The 19743-nt window shown below is 43.8% G+C and overlaps 1 protein-coding gene across 5 annotated transcripts in view; it reads right to left on the bottom strand.

Moving 5' to 3' along the window:
• LOC122554951 (histone-lysine N-methyltransferase SETDB2) overlaps window positions 1-19743 on the bottom strand; it is a 100351-nt gene that overhangs the window by 17471 nt on the left and 63137 nt on the right. For all 5 annotated transcript variants that reach the window (XM_087993010.1, XM_087993007.1, XM_087993009.1 and 2 more), the window contains 2 exons: window positions 14141-14258; window positions 2094-2244 (listed from right to left, as the gene is read on the bottom strand). In XM_087993010.1, the coding sequence (XP_087849136.1) occupies window positions 2094-2244; window positions 14141-14258 (269 nt within the window). The remainder of the gene's footprint in view (window positions 1-2093; window positions 2245-14140; window positions 14259-19743) is intronic.

Raw genomic sequence — 19743 nt, forward strand, 5'->3', positions numbered from 1 at the left:
GGACTGTCAAGTCAAAGGCACAGACAGACATTTCTGCGGCCAGCAGCAAAAAATCAAAATGGTGTATTGCCACCCTGGTGCCAGGATCAAGGATGTCTCAGAGAGGGTGCAGAATGTTCTCAAAGGGGAGAGGGATCAGCAGGACCACTATTTAAGAAAGGTGGTAAGGAAAGCCAGGGAACTATAGACGTCGATGGTGGGTATGTTGTTTGAGGGAATCCTGAGGGACAGGATGTACATGTACTGGAAAGGCAAGGACTGATTAGGGATAGTCAGCAAGGTTTAGTGCATGGAAATCATGTCTGTGACAAGAAATAGTACTGGGTCCACTACTTTTCGTCATTTATATAAACTATTTGAATGTGAACATAGGAGGTATAGTTAGTAAGTTTGCAGATGACACCAAAATTGAAGGTGTAGAGGACAGCGAAGGAGGTTACCTCGAAGTAAAACGGGATCTTGATCAGATGGGCCAATGAGCTGAGAGGTGGCAGATGGAGTTTAATTTAGTTAAATGTGAGGTGCTGCATTTTGGAAAAGCAAATCTTAGCAGGACTTATACACTTAATGGTAAGGTCCTAGGGAGTGTTGCTGAACAAAGAGACCTTGGAGTGCAGGTTCATAGTTCCTTGAAAGCAGAGTCACAGGTAGATTAGATTCCCTACAATATGGAAACAGGCCCTTCGGCCCAACCAATCCACACCGACCCTCCGAAGAGTAACAGACCTATTTCCCTCTGACTAATGCACCGAGCACTATGGGCAATTTAGCATGGCCAATTCACCTGACCTCCACATCTTTGGACTGTGGGAGGAAACCGGAGCACCCAAGGAAACCCACGCAGTCGCCCGAGCCTGGAATCGAACCTGGGACCCTGGTGCTGTCAGGCAGCAGTGCTAACCACTGAGCACCGTGTGGATAGTGAAGAAGGCATTTGGTATGCTTTCCTTTCTTGGTCAGAGCACTGAATATATGAGTTGGGAGGTCATGTTGCGGCTGTACAGGACATTGGTCCGGCCATTTTTGGAATATTGCGTGTAATTCTGGGCTCCTTCTTATCGGAAGGATGTTGTGAAACTTGAAAAAGAGTTCAGAAAAGATTTACAAGGATTTTGGCAGGGTTGGGGAGGCTAAATAGGCTAGGGCTGTTTTCCCTGGAGCATTGGAGGCTGAGAGGTGACCTTATAGAGGTTTATAAAATCATGAGGGGCATGGATATGATAAATAGATAAGGTCTTTTCCCTGGGGTGGGGGAGTCCAGAACGAGAGGGTATAGGTTTAGGGTGAAAGGGGAAAGATACAAAAGGGACCAAAGGAGCAAATTTTACACGCAGAGGGTGGTTCGTGTATGGCAAGAAGTGGTGGAGGCTAGTGCAAATACAGCATTTAAAAGGCATCTGGATGGGTATATGAATAGTAAGGGTTTAAAGGGATATGGGCCAAGTGCTGGCAAATGGGACTAGATTAGATTAGGATATCTGGTCAGCATGGGCGAGTTGGACCAAAGGGTCTGTTTCCATGCTGTACATCTCTGTGACTTTATGACTCTCTATGGTTCCAAGAGAGCCATTTATGACAACCTCATCCCGTGCAAGAATTGAATTTACATACATCACTCTGCATCATAAACAAGCTATTCAACCAACTGAGCTTATGGAACTGAGATATTAAACAGAAAGCAATGCTACGTTAATCACTTCACATTTCCTATGGTACAGTTTCTACTGCTCGTTGTGGATGCGACAGCCCCACATCACAGTTCAATTTCAGCAAGGTAACTGCACTTTAACCAGGTACAAATAACTGACTGAATATTCAACACTGCCTCAAATCCAGGGCTTTTCCACTGTTGCAAGTATTTATACAAACTATCTGCAACACAGTGAAGAATACATTTAACTACCACCAATGCAGAGATTCCTACAACAATGTTTTTCAGATTAAGGCAGCTCCCTGTGATATGCATGATCCATTTAAGTGGCAGGAACCATAAATAAACAAAACTGCTCAAATACCAAGTCCACCAAGATTAAGAACCCTCCTTCATCCAGGTTTCAGGCCTTGAAACTATAAGTCGCTCTGTACTAAAATACCTTTGTCACTGTTGAAACGTTGATCATCTGACAGAGTAGTGTGTTGCTTCAGTGAAAATGGCTCAAGTGTTCTTAGGAGTTTTCTGCATCGCCGCCCTGATGATTCACTGTTGTCTTCCTCTGAACTGCTGCATGCGACTGAAATCTGCCCCTGAAATACAAAATCAAAATCAGAATTTTACAGCCAGGGCTGAGCCTCAATGATGACAATCAGCAGTGTATTTGATGCTATGCACAAAAAACAAAATTAAAAAAAACAAGCATCATTTAAATATTTGGTAGGGCATAACAACAATGGATGCACTTTGCTCAAAATTATTTTAGAAATACTTGTATGAAGTAATTAAAAAGGGATGGACCTCCTCTTTAGAAGTCTCAAACTTTCTGGATTCTTGCACACATTGTATAAATATACCACATGGATTATAACATTATCTGGAGTCAATTAAGGAACTATAACAAATGTTGGACCGATGACCTTTCGCAGTTTACTTCTCTAATCTCAAATTCAATAACATGTTATATTCTTGTAACAAAGTCCACACTATTATAATCTCCAGAATAAAGAAGAGTTACTTTTCACCAAATACATCTGTCCTTAGCTTGCAGGCATCCGCTGAAGTAAGCAGGGTCGCCTGGTCAAATAGAGCTTTTTTGGCCAGAAATTATATTCCAGTATTAAATTAGATCAAAAGAGATGTCATTTGTTTCATTGGTTAATAAAACAGATTGGCATTATACTTATTAACTGCACTGTTTGGAAGCATTGAGAATCTCAAATAACATTTCATTCTTATTTACAAAGTTTTCCTATCACAAGTACAATGTGGGTAATTCCTATCGGCAAATAACCTGAACTTTACATCAATTCTCTTTCTCGAGTTAACCATAATGCTCTTACCTTGACATCTCGCCCAAAAGGAGCAGAGTTTAATACCAACATCAGACAGTTGTGAAAAGCAATTTCTACCACAAAAGTTAGTGAGAGTATCAATTTCAATGTAACTGGCATACATCTACCAACTAGGTTTCTTTGCAACATGAGAAAATAAATTGAAATCGTCCCATTGGAAGTAATTACTTTTTAACCAAAATCATGAAAAAGATCATTTGTCATTCTCTCACTGTGGTGTGGAACCTTACGTGTAAATTGGCTGCTACATTTGCTTCTATCAATCCCAATGGAATTTCTCACAACTCTTCAGATATAGAAGCAATGTGTCCATAAGCAGCAAGAACTGGAATACTGAGGCATGAGCTGATAAGTGAGAAGAAACCTTTGCACCGAACAAAAAACATCTCCAACAAAAGAAATACGAAGCAATTCCCTTGATCTCCACATCATTAACATTGCTGAATGACGGGGAAGGCTATAGCCTAGTGGTACTATCACTGGACTATTAATCCAGAAACCCAATTAATGTTCTGGGGACCCAGGTTAAAGTTTTGCAGTGGCAGATGGTGCAATTTGAATAATAATTTTTAATAATGATAGTAAAATCTGGAATTAAAATTCCACTGATGACCATGAAACTATAACCAATTATTGGAACAACCCATCTGGTTCCCTAACGTCCTTTAGGGAATAAAATCTGCCTGTGACTCCATACCTATAGCATTGTGGTTGACTTTCAACTGCCCTCTGAGATGGCCGAGCATGCCATTCAATTACATCAGAACTACAAAATCTCTAAGAAATGAAACTGGACGGATCATCTGGCATCGACCTAGGCACCAGAATAGACAACAGCCCTGTTGACCCTGGAAAATTCACCATGTAAGGCCTAGTGCCAAAACAGAGTGACCATTGCATAGTCATTGCAGAGTGGAAGTCCCATATTCACATTGACAATAACCTCCATCATGTTATGTGGCACTATGCTCAATGGGACAGATTTCAAACAGATCTAGCAACTCAAGACTGGACATCCAGGAGGCACTCAACAGCAACAGAATTGTATTCCAGCTTAATCCGCAAACTCTTGGCCAGCATATCCCCCACTCAAATATCACCATAAAGCCAGTGTATAAACCCTGTTTCAATGGAGAGTGCTGGAGGGTATACCAGGAGCAGCACCACGTAAACTTAAAAATGAGGTGTCAGCCTGGTGAAGATACCACACAGGACTACTTGCGAACACCATAAGCGGTAAGTGATGGATAGATCTAATAATTCCATAACCAATAGGTCATATCTAAGCTCTGCAGTCATAGAATCACAAAGCATGGAAAGAGACTCTTCAGTCCAACTTGTCTGTGCCAACCAGACATCCCAATCTGACCTAGTCCCATTTGTCTGCATCTGGCCCATAAAACCATTCCTGTTCATATACACATCCAAATGTCTTTTAAATATTGTTGTGGCTCTGTTCGCCAAGCTGGGAATTTGTGTTGCAGACGTTTCGTCCCCTGTCTAGGTGACATCCTCAGTGCTAGGGAGCCTCTTGTGAAGCGCTTCTGTGATCTTTCCTCCGGCATTTGTAGTGGTTTGAATCTGCCGCTTTCGGTTGTCAGTTCCAGCTGTGCATGGCAGTGGTCGGTATATTGGGTCCAGGTCGATGTGCTTATTGATTGAATCTGTGGATGAGTGCCATGCCTCTAGGAATTCCCTGGCTGTTCTCTGTTTGGCTTGTTCAATAATAGTAATGTTGTCCCTGTTGAATTCATGTTGTTTGTCATCTACATGTGTGGCTACTAAGGATAGCTGGTCGTGTCATTTCGTGGCAAGTTGGTGTTCATGGATGCGGATCGTTAGCTGTCTTCTTGTTTGTCCTGTGTAGTGTTTTGTGCAGTCCTTGCATGGGATTTTGTACACTACATTGGTTTTGCTCATGCTGGGTATCGGCTCCTTCGTCTGGTGAATTGTTGTCTGAGAGTGGCTGTTAGTTTGTGTGCTGTTATGAGTCCTAGTGGTCGCAGTAGTCTGGCTGTCAGTTCGGAAATACTCTTGATGTATGGTAGTGTGGCTAGTCCTTTGGGTTGCAGCATGTAAGCTTACCTGGGTAGGTTTTTTCCCCCTTTAAAAGCACGAAGGAGAGGAACCCGAGGCACTACACGGGTAGTGCCTCCCACCCGCCCTCCTCCTCTAACCTAATAATAACACCTGTTGTGGTAAGTAGGTAAGTGCTGAATTTTGCTTGTTGTATTCTTTAGACCCAGTTTTTTTTAAAATAAAAGTTAGCTTTAGAGGGATGGCAGTGAAGGCAGTGCAATGTTCCTCCTGCAACATGTATGAGGTGAGGGATGCCATCGACGTCCCTGCCGATTACACTTGCAGGAAGTGCACCCATCTCCAGCTCCTCCAAGACAGTGTTAGGGAACTGGAGCTGGAGTTGGATGAACTTCGGATCATTCGGGAGGCAGAGGGGGTCATAGATCAGAGTTATAGGGAAGTAGTAACTCCAAAGATGGCAGATAGATGGGTGACAGTGAGGGGGACTGGGAGGAAGCAGCCAGTGCAGGGACCCCCTGCGGCCGTTCCCCTCAAGAACAAGTATACCGTTTTGGATACTTGTGGGGGGGACGACTTACCAGGGGTAAGTAACGGGGCTCAGGTCTCTGGCACGGAGCCTGTCCCCGTTACTCAGAAGGGAAGGGTGATGAAGAGCAGAGCAGTAGTAATTGGGGACTCGATAGTTCGGGGCACAGATAGGCGGTTTTGTGGGAACGAGAGAGACTCACGTTTGGTATGTTGCCTCCCAGGTGCAAGGGTACGTGATGTCTCTGATCGTGTTTTCCGGGTCCTGGAGGGGGAGGGGGAGCAGCCCGAAGTCGTGGTCCATATTGGCACCAACGACATAGGTAGGAGGAGTGCCGAGGATGTTAGACAGGCTTTCAGGGAGCTAGGTTGGAAGCTCAGAGTTAGAATGAACAGAGTTGTTGTCTCTGGTTTGTTACCCGTGCCACGTGATAGAGATTCGAGGAATAGGGAAAGAGAACACTTAAATGCGTGGCTACAGGGATGGTGCAGGAGGGAGGGATTCCGGTTTTTGGATAACTGGGGTTCTTTCTGGGGACGGTGGGACCTCTATAAACAGGATGGTCTACACCTAAACCTGAGGGGCACCAGTATCCTTGGGGGGAGGTTTGCTAGTGCTCTTGGGGGGGGTTTAAACTAACTCTGCAGGGGCATGGGAACCCAGATTGTAGCTTCAGGGTGCAGGGCCTGGAGTGTAGGGAGGTTAGGAACATGGCATCAATTTCCAAGGAGGGTGCCTGTAAACAGGAAAGTGGCTTGAAGTGTGTATACTTCAATGCAAGAAGTATACGAAATAAGGTAGGTGAACTTGCAGCGTGGGTTGGTACCTGGGGCTTCGATGTTGTGGCTATTACGGAGACATGGCTAGAACAGGGACAGGATTGGCTGTTGCAGGTTCCAGGATTTAAATGTTTTAGTAGGGTCAGAGGTGGGGGTAAAAGAGGGGGAGGTGTGGCATTGCTTGTCAAAGATAGTATTACAGTGGTGGAAAGGACGATGGATGAGGACTTGCCATCTGAGGTAGTTTGGGCTGAGGTTAGGAATAGGAAAGGTGAGGTCACCCTGTTAGGAGTCTTTTACAGGCCTCCTAATAGTCCTAGAATCATTGAAGAAAGGATAGGGAAGGTGATTCAGGAGATGAGTGACAGTAATAGGGTGGTTGTTATGGGGGACTTTAACTTTCCTGATATTGATTGGGAAAGCTATAGCTCAAGTTCGTTAGATGGGTCAGTGTTTGTTCAATGTGTGCAGGAGAGTTTCCTGACACAATATGTAGACAGGCCAACAAGAGGTGAGGCCATACTGGATTTGGTTCTGGGTAACGAATCAGGCCAGGTGTTAGAATTAGAGGTAGGTGAGCACTTTGGGGATAGTGACCATAATTCGGTGATTTTTACTCTCGTGATGGAGAGGGATAAGTGTGTACTACAGGGCAAGAGTTATAGCTGGGGTCAGGGAAATTATGATGCGGTGAGGCATGACTTAGGATGTGTGGCTTGGAAAAGTAGACTCCAAGGCAAGAGTGTAAATGATATGTGGAGCTTGTTCAAGGAGCAACTATTGAGTGTCCTTGATAATTATGTACCTGTCAGGCAGGGAGGAAAGGGTCGTGCGAGGGAGCCGTGGTTTAATAAGGAATTGGAATCCCTTGTTAAATGGAAGAGGGCGGCCTATCTTAAGATGAGACGTGAAGGTTCAATTGGGGCGATTGAGAGTTATAGGGTAGCCAGGAAGGACCTGAAGAGAGAGCTAAGAGCAGCAAGGAGGGGACATGAAAGGTCCTTAGTCGGTAGGATTAGGGAAAACCCTAAGGCTTTCTATAGGTATGTTAGGAATAAAAGAATGACTAGGGTAGGAATAGGTCCAGTCAAGGATAGTAGTGGGAAGTTGCGTGTGGAGGCGGAAGAGATTGGGGAGACACTGAATGAATACTTTTCTTCAGTATTTACTCAGGAACAGGGCATTGTCGTCGATGCGAATACTGAGTCACAAATAAGTAGAATGGATGGCTTTGAGGTATGTAGAGAAGAGGTGTTGGAAATCCTGGAAAAGGTGAAAATAGATAAGTCCCCTGGGCCTGATGGCATTTATCCTAGGATTCTCTGGGAAGCAAGGGAGGAGATTGCAGAGCCATTGGCCTTGATTTTTATGTCCTCTTTGTCTACAGGAGTAGTGCCAGAAGACTGGAGGATAGCAAATGTGGTTCCCTTGTTCAAAAAGGGGAGTAGGGATAACCCTAGTAACTATAGGCCGGTGAGTCTCACTTCTGTTGTGGGCAAAGTCTTAGAGAGAATTGTAAGGGATAGGATTTATGCACATCTGGATAGGAATAATGTGATCAAGGATAGTCAGCATGGTTTTGTGAAGGGCAGGTCGTGCCTCACAAACCTTATTGAATTCTTTGAAAAGGTGACGAAGGAGGTTGATGAGGGGAAAGCGGTAGATGTGGTATATATGGATTTTAGTAAGGCGTTTGATAAGGTTCCCCATGGTAGGCTACTGCAGAAAATACGGAGATATGGCATTGAGGGTGAGTTGGAGGTTTGGATTAGGAATTGGCTGGATGGAAGAAGACAGAGGGTAGTAGTTGATGGCAAAGTTTCTTCATGGAGTGCCGTCACTAGCGGTGTTCCGCAAGGATCTGTTTTGGGACCATTGCTGTTTGTCATTTTTATAAATGACCTGGAAGAGGGGTTAGAAGGTTGGGTGAGCAAGTTTGCGGATGATACGAAAGTCGGAGGAGTTGTTGACAGTGAGGAAGGATGTGGCAGGTTACAGCAGGATATAGAGAAGCTGCAGAGCTGGGCAGAAAGGTGGCAAATGGAATTCAATGTAGCTAAGTGTGAGGTGATTCACTTTGGGAAGAATAACAAAAAGATGGGGTACTGGGCTAATGGTCGGATACTTGGTAGTGTGGATGAGCAGAGGGATCTTGGTGTCCATGTACACAGATCTCTGAAAGTTGCCACCCAGGTAAATAGTGCGGTGAGGAAGGCATATGGCGTACTGGCTTTTATTGGTAGAGGAATTGAGTTCCGGAGTCCTGAGGTCATGATGCAGTTGTATAAGACTCTGGTGCGGCCGCATCTGGAATATTGTGTGCAGTTTTGGTCGCCATACTATAGGAAGGATGTGGAGGGACTGGAACGGGTGCAGAGGAGGTTTACCAGGATGTTGCCTGGTATGGAAGGAAGATCGTATGAGGAAAGACTGAGACACTTGGGGCTGTTTTCATTAGAGAAAAGAAGGTTTAGGGGTGACTTGATTGAGGTGTACAAGATGATTAGGGGGTTAGATAGGGTTGACAGTGTGAACCTTTTCCCGCGTATGGAGTCGGGTATTACAAGGGGGCATAGCTTTAAATTAAGGGGGGGTAGATATAGGACTGAAGTTAGGGGTAGGTTCTTCACTCAGCGAGTCGTAAGTTCATGGAATGCCCTGCCAGTAGCAGTGGTGGACTCTCCCTCTTTATGGGCATTTAAGCGGGCATTGGATAGTGGGTTAGTATAGGTTAGGTGGGCTTGGATCGGCGCAACATCGAGGGCCAAAGGGCCTGTACTGCGCTGTATTCTTCTATGTTCTATGTTCTATGTTCTATGTCCTCATTCCGTTGTCTTTCCCTTAGGCATCTGTTGATGAAATTGCACGGGTATCCGTTTTTGGCGAATACATTGTATAGGTGTTCTTCTTCCTCTTTTTGGAATTCTGGTGTACTGCAGTGTGTTGTGGCCCTTGGTGTTGTGTGTGTTGGGATGGTTGCTTTCGTAGTTTAGGACTTGGTCTGTGTGTGTGGCTTTCCTGAATACCTTTGTGGTCAATTCTCCGTTCGGTGTTCTCTGTACCATCACGTCTAGGAATGGGAGTTGGTTGTCCTTTTCTTCCTCTCTGGTGAATCGGATTCCTGTGAGTGTGGCGTTGATGATCCATTATGTGTTCTCTATTTCTGTGTTTTTAATTATTACAAAGGTGTCATCTGACCCAGAGTTTGGGTTGAATTTGCGATTGTAATTATATCCACCTCCACTACTCTGGCAACTCGTTCCATACATACATCATTCTCTGCATGAAAATACTATCCTTCAAGTCCTTTCTAAAACTCTCCCCTCACACCTTAAACCAATGCCCTCTAATTGTGGACTCACCCACTCCAGCAAAGAGACTTTGGCTATTCACCCTGTACATGTGCCTCATGATTTTATAAACCTCTATAAGGTCACCCCTCAGCCTGCAACACTCCAGGGAAAAAAGCCCCAGCCAAGTCAGCCTCTCCCTATAACTCAAACCCTCCAGTCACAGCAACATCCTCGTAAATCTTTTCTTCACCCTCTCATGTTTAACAACATGCTTCCTACTGAAGGGTGACTAGAATTTGATGCAGTATTCTAAAAGTGATCTCACCAATGTCCTGTATAGCTGCAACATGACATCCCCAACTCTTACACTCAATGTTCTGACCCATGAAGGCAAATACTTTCTTCACCATGCTGTGCTACCTGCGACTCCCACTTTCAAGTAACTACGTACATTCATCCCTAGGTCTCTTTGTTTGGAAACACTCTCGAAGGCCCTACCATTAATTGTAAAATTCTGTCCTGGTTTGCCTTACCAAAATGCAATACCTCACATTTATCTAAATTAAACTCCATCTGCCAATCCTCAGTCCATTGGCCCATCTGATGTCTTGTTGTACTCTGAGATAATTTTCTTCATTGTCCACTACACCACCTATTTTGGTGTCATCTGCAAACTTACTAACCATACATCCTATATTCACATCCAAATTATTTGTATAAATGACAAAAAGTAAAACCAGCACCAATCCTTGCGGCACACCACTGGTCACAGGCCTCCAGTCTGAAAAGCAATCCTTTACCAGCATCCTCTGTCTCCTACCTTCAAGCCATGTCTGGCCACGTCCAGCTGTGAATGGTGGTGGACAAATATCCCCATCCTCAAATGATGGAAGAGCTCAACACATCAGTGCAAAAGATAAGGCTGAAGAATTTGCAGCAATCTTAAGGCAAAAGTGCGAAGTGGATGATTCATCTCAACCTCCTCAAGTGGTCCCCAGCATTACAGAAACCAGTCATCAGCCACATCGATTCATTCCACGTGGTATCAAGAAACAGTTGGAGACACTGGATACTGCAAAGTCTATGGGGCCTGACAACATTCCACCAATAGTACTGAAGACTCGTGCTCCAGAACTTGCCGTTTCCCTAACCAAGCTCTTCTAGTACAGTTACAACACTGGCATCTGCCCACCAATGTCAAAAATTTCCCAGTATGGAATCCAACACAGCCAATTCCCGCCCCATCAGCCTACTCTCGATCGTCTGTAAAGTGATGGAAGGGGTCATCAAGCAGCACATGCTCAGTAATAACCTGCTCAGTGCTACCGAGTTTGGATTCCACCAGGACCACTCAGATCCGAATCTCATCAGAGCCTTGGTTCAAACATAGACAAAAAGTTGAAATCCAGAAGTGAGAAGAGGGTGACTGCCCTTGATATCAAGGCTGCATTCGACTGAGTGTGGCATCAAGGAGCCCTAGCAAAACAGAAATCAATGGGTATTGGGGGCAAACTCTCTGCTGGTAGAGTAATACCTGGCACATGGTCATGGTTGTTGGAGGTCAGTCATCTCGGCTCCAAGACATCTCCGAAGGAGAAGTTCCTCAGGGCAGTGTCCTAGGTCCAACAATATTCAGCTGCTTTATCAATGACCTTCCCTCCATTATAAGGTTAGAAGTGGGGATGTTCGCTGATGATTGCACAATGTTCAGCACTATTCATGACTCATCAGATACAGAATCAGTCCATGTTCAAATTCAACAAAATCTGGACAATACCCAGACTTGGTTTGACAAGTGGCAAGTAACATTCACACCACACAAATGCTAGGCTATGACCATCACCAATAAGAGATAATCTAACCACCCCTTGACATTCAGTGATGTTACTATCACTGAATTCCCACTATCAACATCCTGGGGGTTATCATTGACCAGAAACAACTGGGCTCATTACATAAACACAGTGGCTCCTAGAGCAGGTCAGAGGCTAAGAATACTCCAGAGAGTAAAACACCTCCTGACTCCACCATCTACAAAGCACAAATCAGAAGTGCTCCCAATTTGCCTGGATGGGTGCAGTGCCAACAACACTCAAGAACCTGGACACTATCAAGGGCAATGCAGCCCACTTAATTGGCACTGCATCCACAAGCATTCACTCCCTCCACCACCTTCAGTAGTAGCAGTGTGTACTATATATAAGGTGCACTGCAGACATTCACCACAGAAAACACCTTCCAAACCCACGACCACTTCCATCTAGAAGGACAGGGACACAAGAGACACAGGAACAGCACCACCTTCAAGTTCGCTCCAAGCTACTCACAATCCTGACTTGATAATATATCACTGTTCCTTCACTGTCACTAGGTCAAAATCCTGAAATTGCTTCCCTTACAGCATTTTGTGTCAACCCACAGAAGGTGGACTGCAGCAGTGCAAGAAGGCAGCTCACCACCACCTTCTCAAAAGACAGGAAATGGTGGCCAGCCAGGGATGCTGACATCCCACAAATGAATATTAAAAAATACCCACTATCAATATCCTGAGGGTCACCATTGGCCGAATCAATTGGGTCAACCGTGTGAATACAGTGACTACAAGAGGAGGGCAGAGGCTAGAAATTCTATGGTAAGCCTCCTGGATAACCAAAGCCTGCCCATAAACAACAATGTACAAGTTAGGAGTGTGATGGAATACTTTCCAGTTGCCTGGATGAGTGTATCTTCAACGACATTCAAGAAGTTCAAACGACACATGACAAGGTAGCCCCCTTTGTCCTCATTCACCACTTCAAAAATAAATTCCCTCCACCACTGCCATACATGTGTACTACTTACAAGATGCATGGCAGTATCTCACCAAGCTTTCTTTAACCACACCTCCCAAGTCTGTATTATCTGGAAGGACAAGGGCAGTAAATGCATGGGAACACTAATATCTATAAGTTTCTCTTTGAGCCATACAGCATCCTGATTTAAAACTGTATCATTGATTCTTCACTGTCACTGGTTCAAAAGTGGAAAACAGAGGTAGGTGGTGGATGGTTGTTTTTCAGACTGGAGGCCTGTGGCCAGTGGAGCGCCACAAGGATCGGTGCTGGGCCCTCGACTTTTTGTCATTTACATAAATGATTTGGATGCGAGCATAAAAGATACAGTTAGTAAGTTTGCAGATGACACCAAAATTTGAGGTGTAGTGGACAGCGAAGAGGGTTACCTCAGATTACAACAGGATCTGGACCAGATGGTCCAATGGGCTGAGAAGTGGCAGATGGAGTTTAATTCAGATAAATGCGAGGTGCTGTATTTTGGGAAAGCAAATCTTAGCAGGACTTATACACTTAATGGTAAGATCCTAGGGAGTGTTGCTGAACAAAGAGACCTTGGAGTGCAGGTTCATAACTCCTTGAAAGTGGAGTTGCAGGTAGATAGGATAGTGAAGAAGGCGTTTGGTATGTTTTCCCTTATTGGTCAGAGAATTGAGTACAGGAGTTGGGAGCTCATGTTGCGGCTGTACAGGACATTGGTTAGGCCACTTTTGGAATATTGTGTACAATTCTGGTCTCCTTCCTATCGGAACGATGTCGTGAAACTTGAAAGTGTTCAGAAAAGATTCACAAAGATGTTTCCAAGGTTGGAGGATCTGAGCTACAGGGAGAGGCTGAACAGGCTGGGGCTGTTTCCCTGGAGCGTCGGAGGCCGAGGGGTGACCTTATAGAGGTTTATAAAATTATGAGGGGTATGAATAGGATAAATAGACAAAGTCTTTCGCCCTGGGGTCAGGGAGTCCAGAACGAGAGGGCATAGGTTTAGGCTGAGAGGGGAAAGATATAAAAGAGACATAAGGGGCAACTTTTTCACGCAGAGGATGGTACGTGTATGGAATGAGCTGCCAGAGGATGTGGTGGAGGCTGGTACAATTGCAACATTTAAGAGGCATTTGGATGGGTATATGAATAGGAAGGGTTTGGAGGGATATGGGCCGGGTGCTGGCAGGTGGGACTAGATAGGGTTGGGATATCTGGTTGGCATGGACGGGTTGAACCAAAGAGTCTGTTTCCATGCTGTACATCTCTATGACTCTATGGTTCAAAATACCAGAATTCCCTTTCTAACACCACACATTGTTTGTGTCCTTACACCTCAAAGACTTCAGCAGATCATCTCATTATCAAAGGAAATGAGGAATGGGTAACAAATGCTGCCTTTGCCAGCAATGCTCAAATACAATGAACAAATAATAGAAGTTTAACTAAAGCATATGTGCCTGTTCAAGTTGCTGTAAAAGAGCCACAACACTAATCAAAATTAGAAGACTTGCCTTCCAGTAACCTGACCAGCATTTATTCCTCAACAATGACTGCAACTGATTAATAGAAGCATTCGTTCATTGTTGCTCCCACCTTCTTATCCCACAAGTTAGTTAATTGAGAAAACAAAGTAAGGGACTCATGTTTACACCAGTGTTGTTAATCTTTTCAATCGTCCTTTACCTGCTCCAGAAGCCTTCTTCGTTGAGCCTGCAGAAGGGCTGTCTTTGTTTTAGGTCTTTTATTCGGTGACTTTTCAGAAGTGTGAAAACCTGACCTTCCACGTTCAGGCTTCTTTGTGCTATTCAAAGAGTTGTGAAACAAAATGCAACATAAGAGAATTCAAAATCACAATACTGTTACCAAAGTATGACCAGACATCTGTGCATCTTCTAAAAGTTAAACTTTGGGTACTAAAGAGTCTGAAAAATATGTTAACATGCTCAGTGATCCTCACCTTTAGCTGCAAGTAGGCTATCAAAGACGTAATAAAGGATAAATAAGTTATTAAAATTTTTGCTTCCAACTATTGACGAGGAATCTAGATTGTACACTTTCATCCCATTCTCACATTCATGCAGCTTCATTCCTTCTCTCATTTGTTGATATCTTCCTTACTCACATCTCCTTTCTCCATGTCCTCCATCCCCGTAAAAAAGACATTTCTCATCCCTCTTTTACTTTTGCTTTGTAGATCTTTTGCTTTTATTTTTTACCCCCACCTCCCCATTCCATTTTGTCTCCAATTCTTTCCTTTGATACCACATTTTCTCTCTCTCATTCCTCATCACTCTCAAGTATTGAGTTTATGGAAGCAGTTCATTCCCTGTTTTATTTTGCAGGAATGAAGACTTTTATTTATATAGCCATTGATTCTGACATTGCCGGCTGACAGTATCTCAGTTCATACTGACACTCTCCTTTCTCCTTCACAAAGCACATGACCTCCTCAAAGAAGCATTCTGTGTCTTTGTCACTTTTTCCCCCTATCAGTTTTCCCCAGGAAATGGATTTGGAAATGGCGGTAGTTAATAAAGATGTGTTGCCCTTCGAACTCCATTTTGATTTAGTACCCTTCCCATTTCCGTATCTCTCCCTTACTTTTAATGGTCCACATTAACCTTAATGGGTTTTGTACATAAAAATTAATCAATTCAAAAAACACAAGTGATGTATTGATAATGGTGGAAAGCAAAACAGCAGTGATTTGGTGATGGAAAAATCATTAAATTGTGTGAGAGCGCACTTTTGGAATATAAGAGAGAGAAAAATTGAAAGTGGTGTGGTTTCTACCATCACCCTTGAAGCCTTTAGAGAGGTGGGAACCCCAGGGACTCAAGTGCATTTTGTCCCTTTCCAGGTCCATTTTGATTGGGTTCCCTTTCTTTATTTCCCCATGCTGCATTCATTTTCTGTTGTGTTATTGCCATTAGTTGGCAGTGTTTATTACTTGATTTTGTAAGTACTGAAATGGGTGATTGGATAATAGGTTATTTAAAAAAAGAGTTCAGAGGGCACTCTTGTGGTGCACTGGTTGTGTCCCTACCCAGGACCAAGAGGCCCAGGATTAAGTCCCATTTGCTGCAGAGATGTGTAACAACACTTCTTATCAGGTTGATTAGAACATTTGGTTAATTTTTTTTTATAATTATTGAAGAACTCAATTTTTAGTGCCTGATGGTAGTGTGGGCCACTGGGCCAGAAAGTTCAGGTTCAAGTGTCGTGTGTCCTGGACATGTATCTTAGCATGTTTCAACAGACTGGCTTCAATAAAAAAGAGCTGAGTTCATCCCTGGTGGGATATTTGTTACTTGTTATTCAGGTGATGTGATAATGGGGTCATAAAATTTATAAAAAGCTGAAGGAACCCTGTTATGCAGTGGGAGTATCCCTACCTATGAGTCAAAGTCCCTGCTCTAGAGGTATATAATGCCACCTCCAAACTGGTTGATTAGAAAATCTAAAAATAATTGAGTTCTTATTTGGATGATTGGATAACTTTTTTTTTATTAGTTTCCCTAGTGTGGAAACAGGCCCTTTGGCCCAAAAAGTTCACACCGACCCTCCGAAGAGAAACCCACCCAGACCCATTTCCCTCTGACTAATGCACCTAACACTATGGGCGATTTAGAAAATAGATAGACAATAGACAATAGGTGCAGGAGTAGGCCATTCTGCCCTTCGAGCCTGCACCCCCATTCAATATGATCATGGCTGATCATCCTTAATCAGTATCCTGTTCCTGCCTTATCTCCATAACCCTTGATTCCACTATCCTTGAGAGCTCTATCCAACTCTTTCTTAAATGAATCCAGAGACTGGGCCTCCACTGCCCTCTGGGGCAGAGCATTCCACACAGCCACCACTCTCTGGGTGAAGAAGTTTCTCCTCATCTCTGTCCTAAATGGTCTACCCTGTATTTTTAAGTTGTGTCCTCTGGTTCGGCACTCACCCACCAGCGGAAGCATGTTTCCTGCCTCCAGAGTGTCCAATCCTTTAATAATCTTATATGTCTCAATCAGATCCCCTCTCAGTCTTCTAAACTCAAGGGTATACAAGCCCACTCGCTCCAGTCTTTCAGCGTAAGGTAGTCCCACCATTCCAGGAATTGACCTCCTGAACCTACGCTGCACTCCCTCAATAGCCAGAATGTCTTTCCTCAAATTTGGAGGCAAGAACTGCACACAATACTCCAGGTGTGGTCTCACCGGGGCCCTGTACAGCTGCAGAAGAACCTCTTGGCTTCTATACTCAATCCATCTTGTTATGAAGGCCAGCATGTTATTAGCCTTCTTCACTACCTGCTGTACCTGCATGCTTACCTTCATTGACTGGTGTACAAGAACACCCAGATCTCTTTGTACTGCCCCTTTACCTAAATTGATTCCATTTAGGTAGTAATCTGCCTTCGTGTTCTTGCCACCAAAGTGGATAACCATACATTTATCCCCATTAAACTGCATCTGCCATACATCTGACCACTCACCTAACCTGTCCAGATCTCCTAACATCCTCCTCACATTTCCCCCTGCCACCCAGCTTAGTATCATCAGCAAATTTGCTAATGTTATTACTAATACCATCTTCTATATCATTAATATATATTGTAAAAAGCTGCGGTCCCAGCACTGATCCCTGCGGTACCCCACTGGTCACTGCCTGCCATTCCGAAATGGAGCTGTTTATCACTACTCTTTGATTCCTGTCATCCAACCAACTTTCAATCCAAGTTCGTACTTTGCCCCCAATACTATGCACCCTAATTTTGCTCACTAACCTCCTGTGTGGGACTTTATCAAAAGCTTTCTGAAAGTCCAGGTACATTACATCTACTGGATCTCCCTCATCCATCTTCAGAGTTACATCCTCAAAAAATTCCAGAAGATTAGTCATGCATGGTTTCCCCTTCATAAACCCATGCTGACTCTGACCTATCCTGTTACTACTATCCAGATGTGTTGTAACTTCATCCTTTATAATAGACTCCAGCATCATTCCCGCCACTGAGGTCAGACTAACTGGTCTATAATTTCCTCTTTTCTCTCTCCCACCTTTCTTAAAAAGTGGTACAACATTAGCCACCCTCCAATCCGCAGGAACTGATCCCGAATCTATCGAACTCTGGAAAATAATCACCAACGCATCCACGATTTTTCATTCAGTACCCTGGGATGTAGACCATCAGGCCCCGGGAACTTATCAACCTTCAGACCTAATAGTCTCTCCAACACCAATTCCTGGCAAATATAAATTCCCTTCAATTCAGGTCCTTCAGCCACTGTTACCTCAGGGAGATTACTTGTGTCTTCTCCAGTGAACACAGATCTGAAGTACCAATTCAATTCTTCTGCCATTTCTTTGTTCCCCGTAATATATTCCCTTGTTTCGGTCTTCAAGGGCCCAATTTTAGTCTTAACCATTTTTTTGCCTTTCACATACCTAAAAAAGCTTTTACTATTCTCCTTTATATTTTTGGCCCGTTTACCTTCGTACCTCATTTTTTCTCTGCGTATTTCCTTCTTAGTAATCTTCTGTTGTTCTTTAAAAGTTTCCCAGTCCTCCGTTTTCCCACTTATCTTTGCTATGTTATACTTTTTCTCTTTTAACTTTATATGTTTCTTAACTTCCCTCGTCAGCCACGGCCACCCATGCCTCCTCTAAGGATATTTCTTCTTTTTCGGAATGGCTCTAACATATGAGGAACGGCTGAGGATCCTGGGATTGTATTCAATGGAGTTTAGAAGATTAAGAGGAGATCTAATAGAAACTTACAAGATAATACATGGCTTGGAGAGGGTGGACGCTAGGAAATTGTTTCCGTTAGGCGAGGAGACTAGGACCCGTGGACACAGCCTTAGAATTAGAGGGGGTAAATTCAGAACAGAAATGTGGAGACATTTCTTCAGCCAGAGAGTGGTGGGCCTGTGAAATTCATTGCCACAGAGTGCAGTGGAGGCTGGGACGCTAAATGTCTTCAAGGCAGAAATTGATAAATTCTTGATTTCACAAGGAATTAAGGGCTACGGGGAGAATGCGGGTAAGTGGAGTTGAAATGCCCATCAGCCATGATTGAATGGCGGAGTGGACTTGATGGGCCGAATGGACTTACTTCCACTCCTATGTCTTATTCTCTTATGCTTATGCATCTTCTGCATTATACACAAAAATATCTGCCATTGTTCCTCCACTGTCACCCCTGCTAAGGTATTGCACCATTGAACTTTGGCCAGATTCTCCCTCATAGCTCCATAGTTCCCTTTATTCAACTGAAATATTGTCACTTCCGATTGTACCCTCTCCCTTTCAAATTGCAGATTGACCATTATTGTATTATGGTCACTACTTCCCAATGGCTCCTTCACTTTGAGGTCCCTGACCAATTCTGGTTCGTTGCATGGCCAATTCACCTAACCTGCACATCTTTGGGACTGTGGGGGGAAACTGAAGCACCCGGAGGAAACCCACACAGACACGGGGAGAATGTGCTAACTCCACACAGTAGGTCACCCGAGGCTGGAATCGAATCTGGGACCCTGGTGCTGAGAGGCAGCTAACCACTGAGCCACCGTGCCATTGTGGTGGGTTTCTTTATTTTAAGAAAAAAAGCCAATTTCTTGCATAGCAGAGTGCTGACTTTTGGACAGAGAAAGGATCCAGAAGGAAAGATGGAAAATGACACTTGTTCTACAGTTGGATTTTTAATAAAATCTTCATAAATCTCTGAAAATCTTTTGCTGCCTCAGCCAACAAATGGATACTAGAACATGAAATATCCCCCTCCCATCCATGTTCCCATTTTACCATCCCCTCCTTTTCCCTTCCATTGTTCCATGTCTCGCAGTTAAACTTCCGTCTATTTCCCATCTAACTGGTATCATTAAGACCAGTAGCTCAACTTCAATGTTTAAATTAGAATTAGAGTTAGATTTATTGTCATGTGTACTCAAGTACAAAATACAGTAGTATAGTGAAATGTGTACAATGTCACCACACAAGGCACCATCTTAAGTACATAGCATCTAGGTATAAATTACGCCACTAATGAAATGGACTCGCACCAGCAGAATGCAGAGGCCAAACTCCAGTGTTCATGTGTTCTGAATTACAAATTCTTATGTTTGTGTATTTATACACATGCATTCATCTTCATAGGCACTGGAGTAGGCCATTTAGCCTCTCTCACTTAATCTAAAATAACTAGGAGCAGTAGTAGGCAATTCAGCCCTCAAGTCCACACACCACATTTTATACGATCATGGCTGATCTCATCTCAACCTCAACTTCAA

The sequence above is a fragment of the Chiloscyllium plagiosum genome, unplaced genomic scaffold, assembly GCF_037043375.1.
Source record: "Chiloscyllium plagiosum isolate Xiang-an unplaced genomic scaffold, Cpla_swu_hap1 HiC_scaffold_12, whole genome shotgun sequence".
NCBI classification, from domain to species: Eukaryota; Metazoa; Chordata; class Chondrichthyes; order Orectolobiformes; family Hemiscylliidae; genus Chiloscyllium; species Chiloscyllium plagiosum.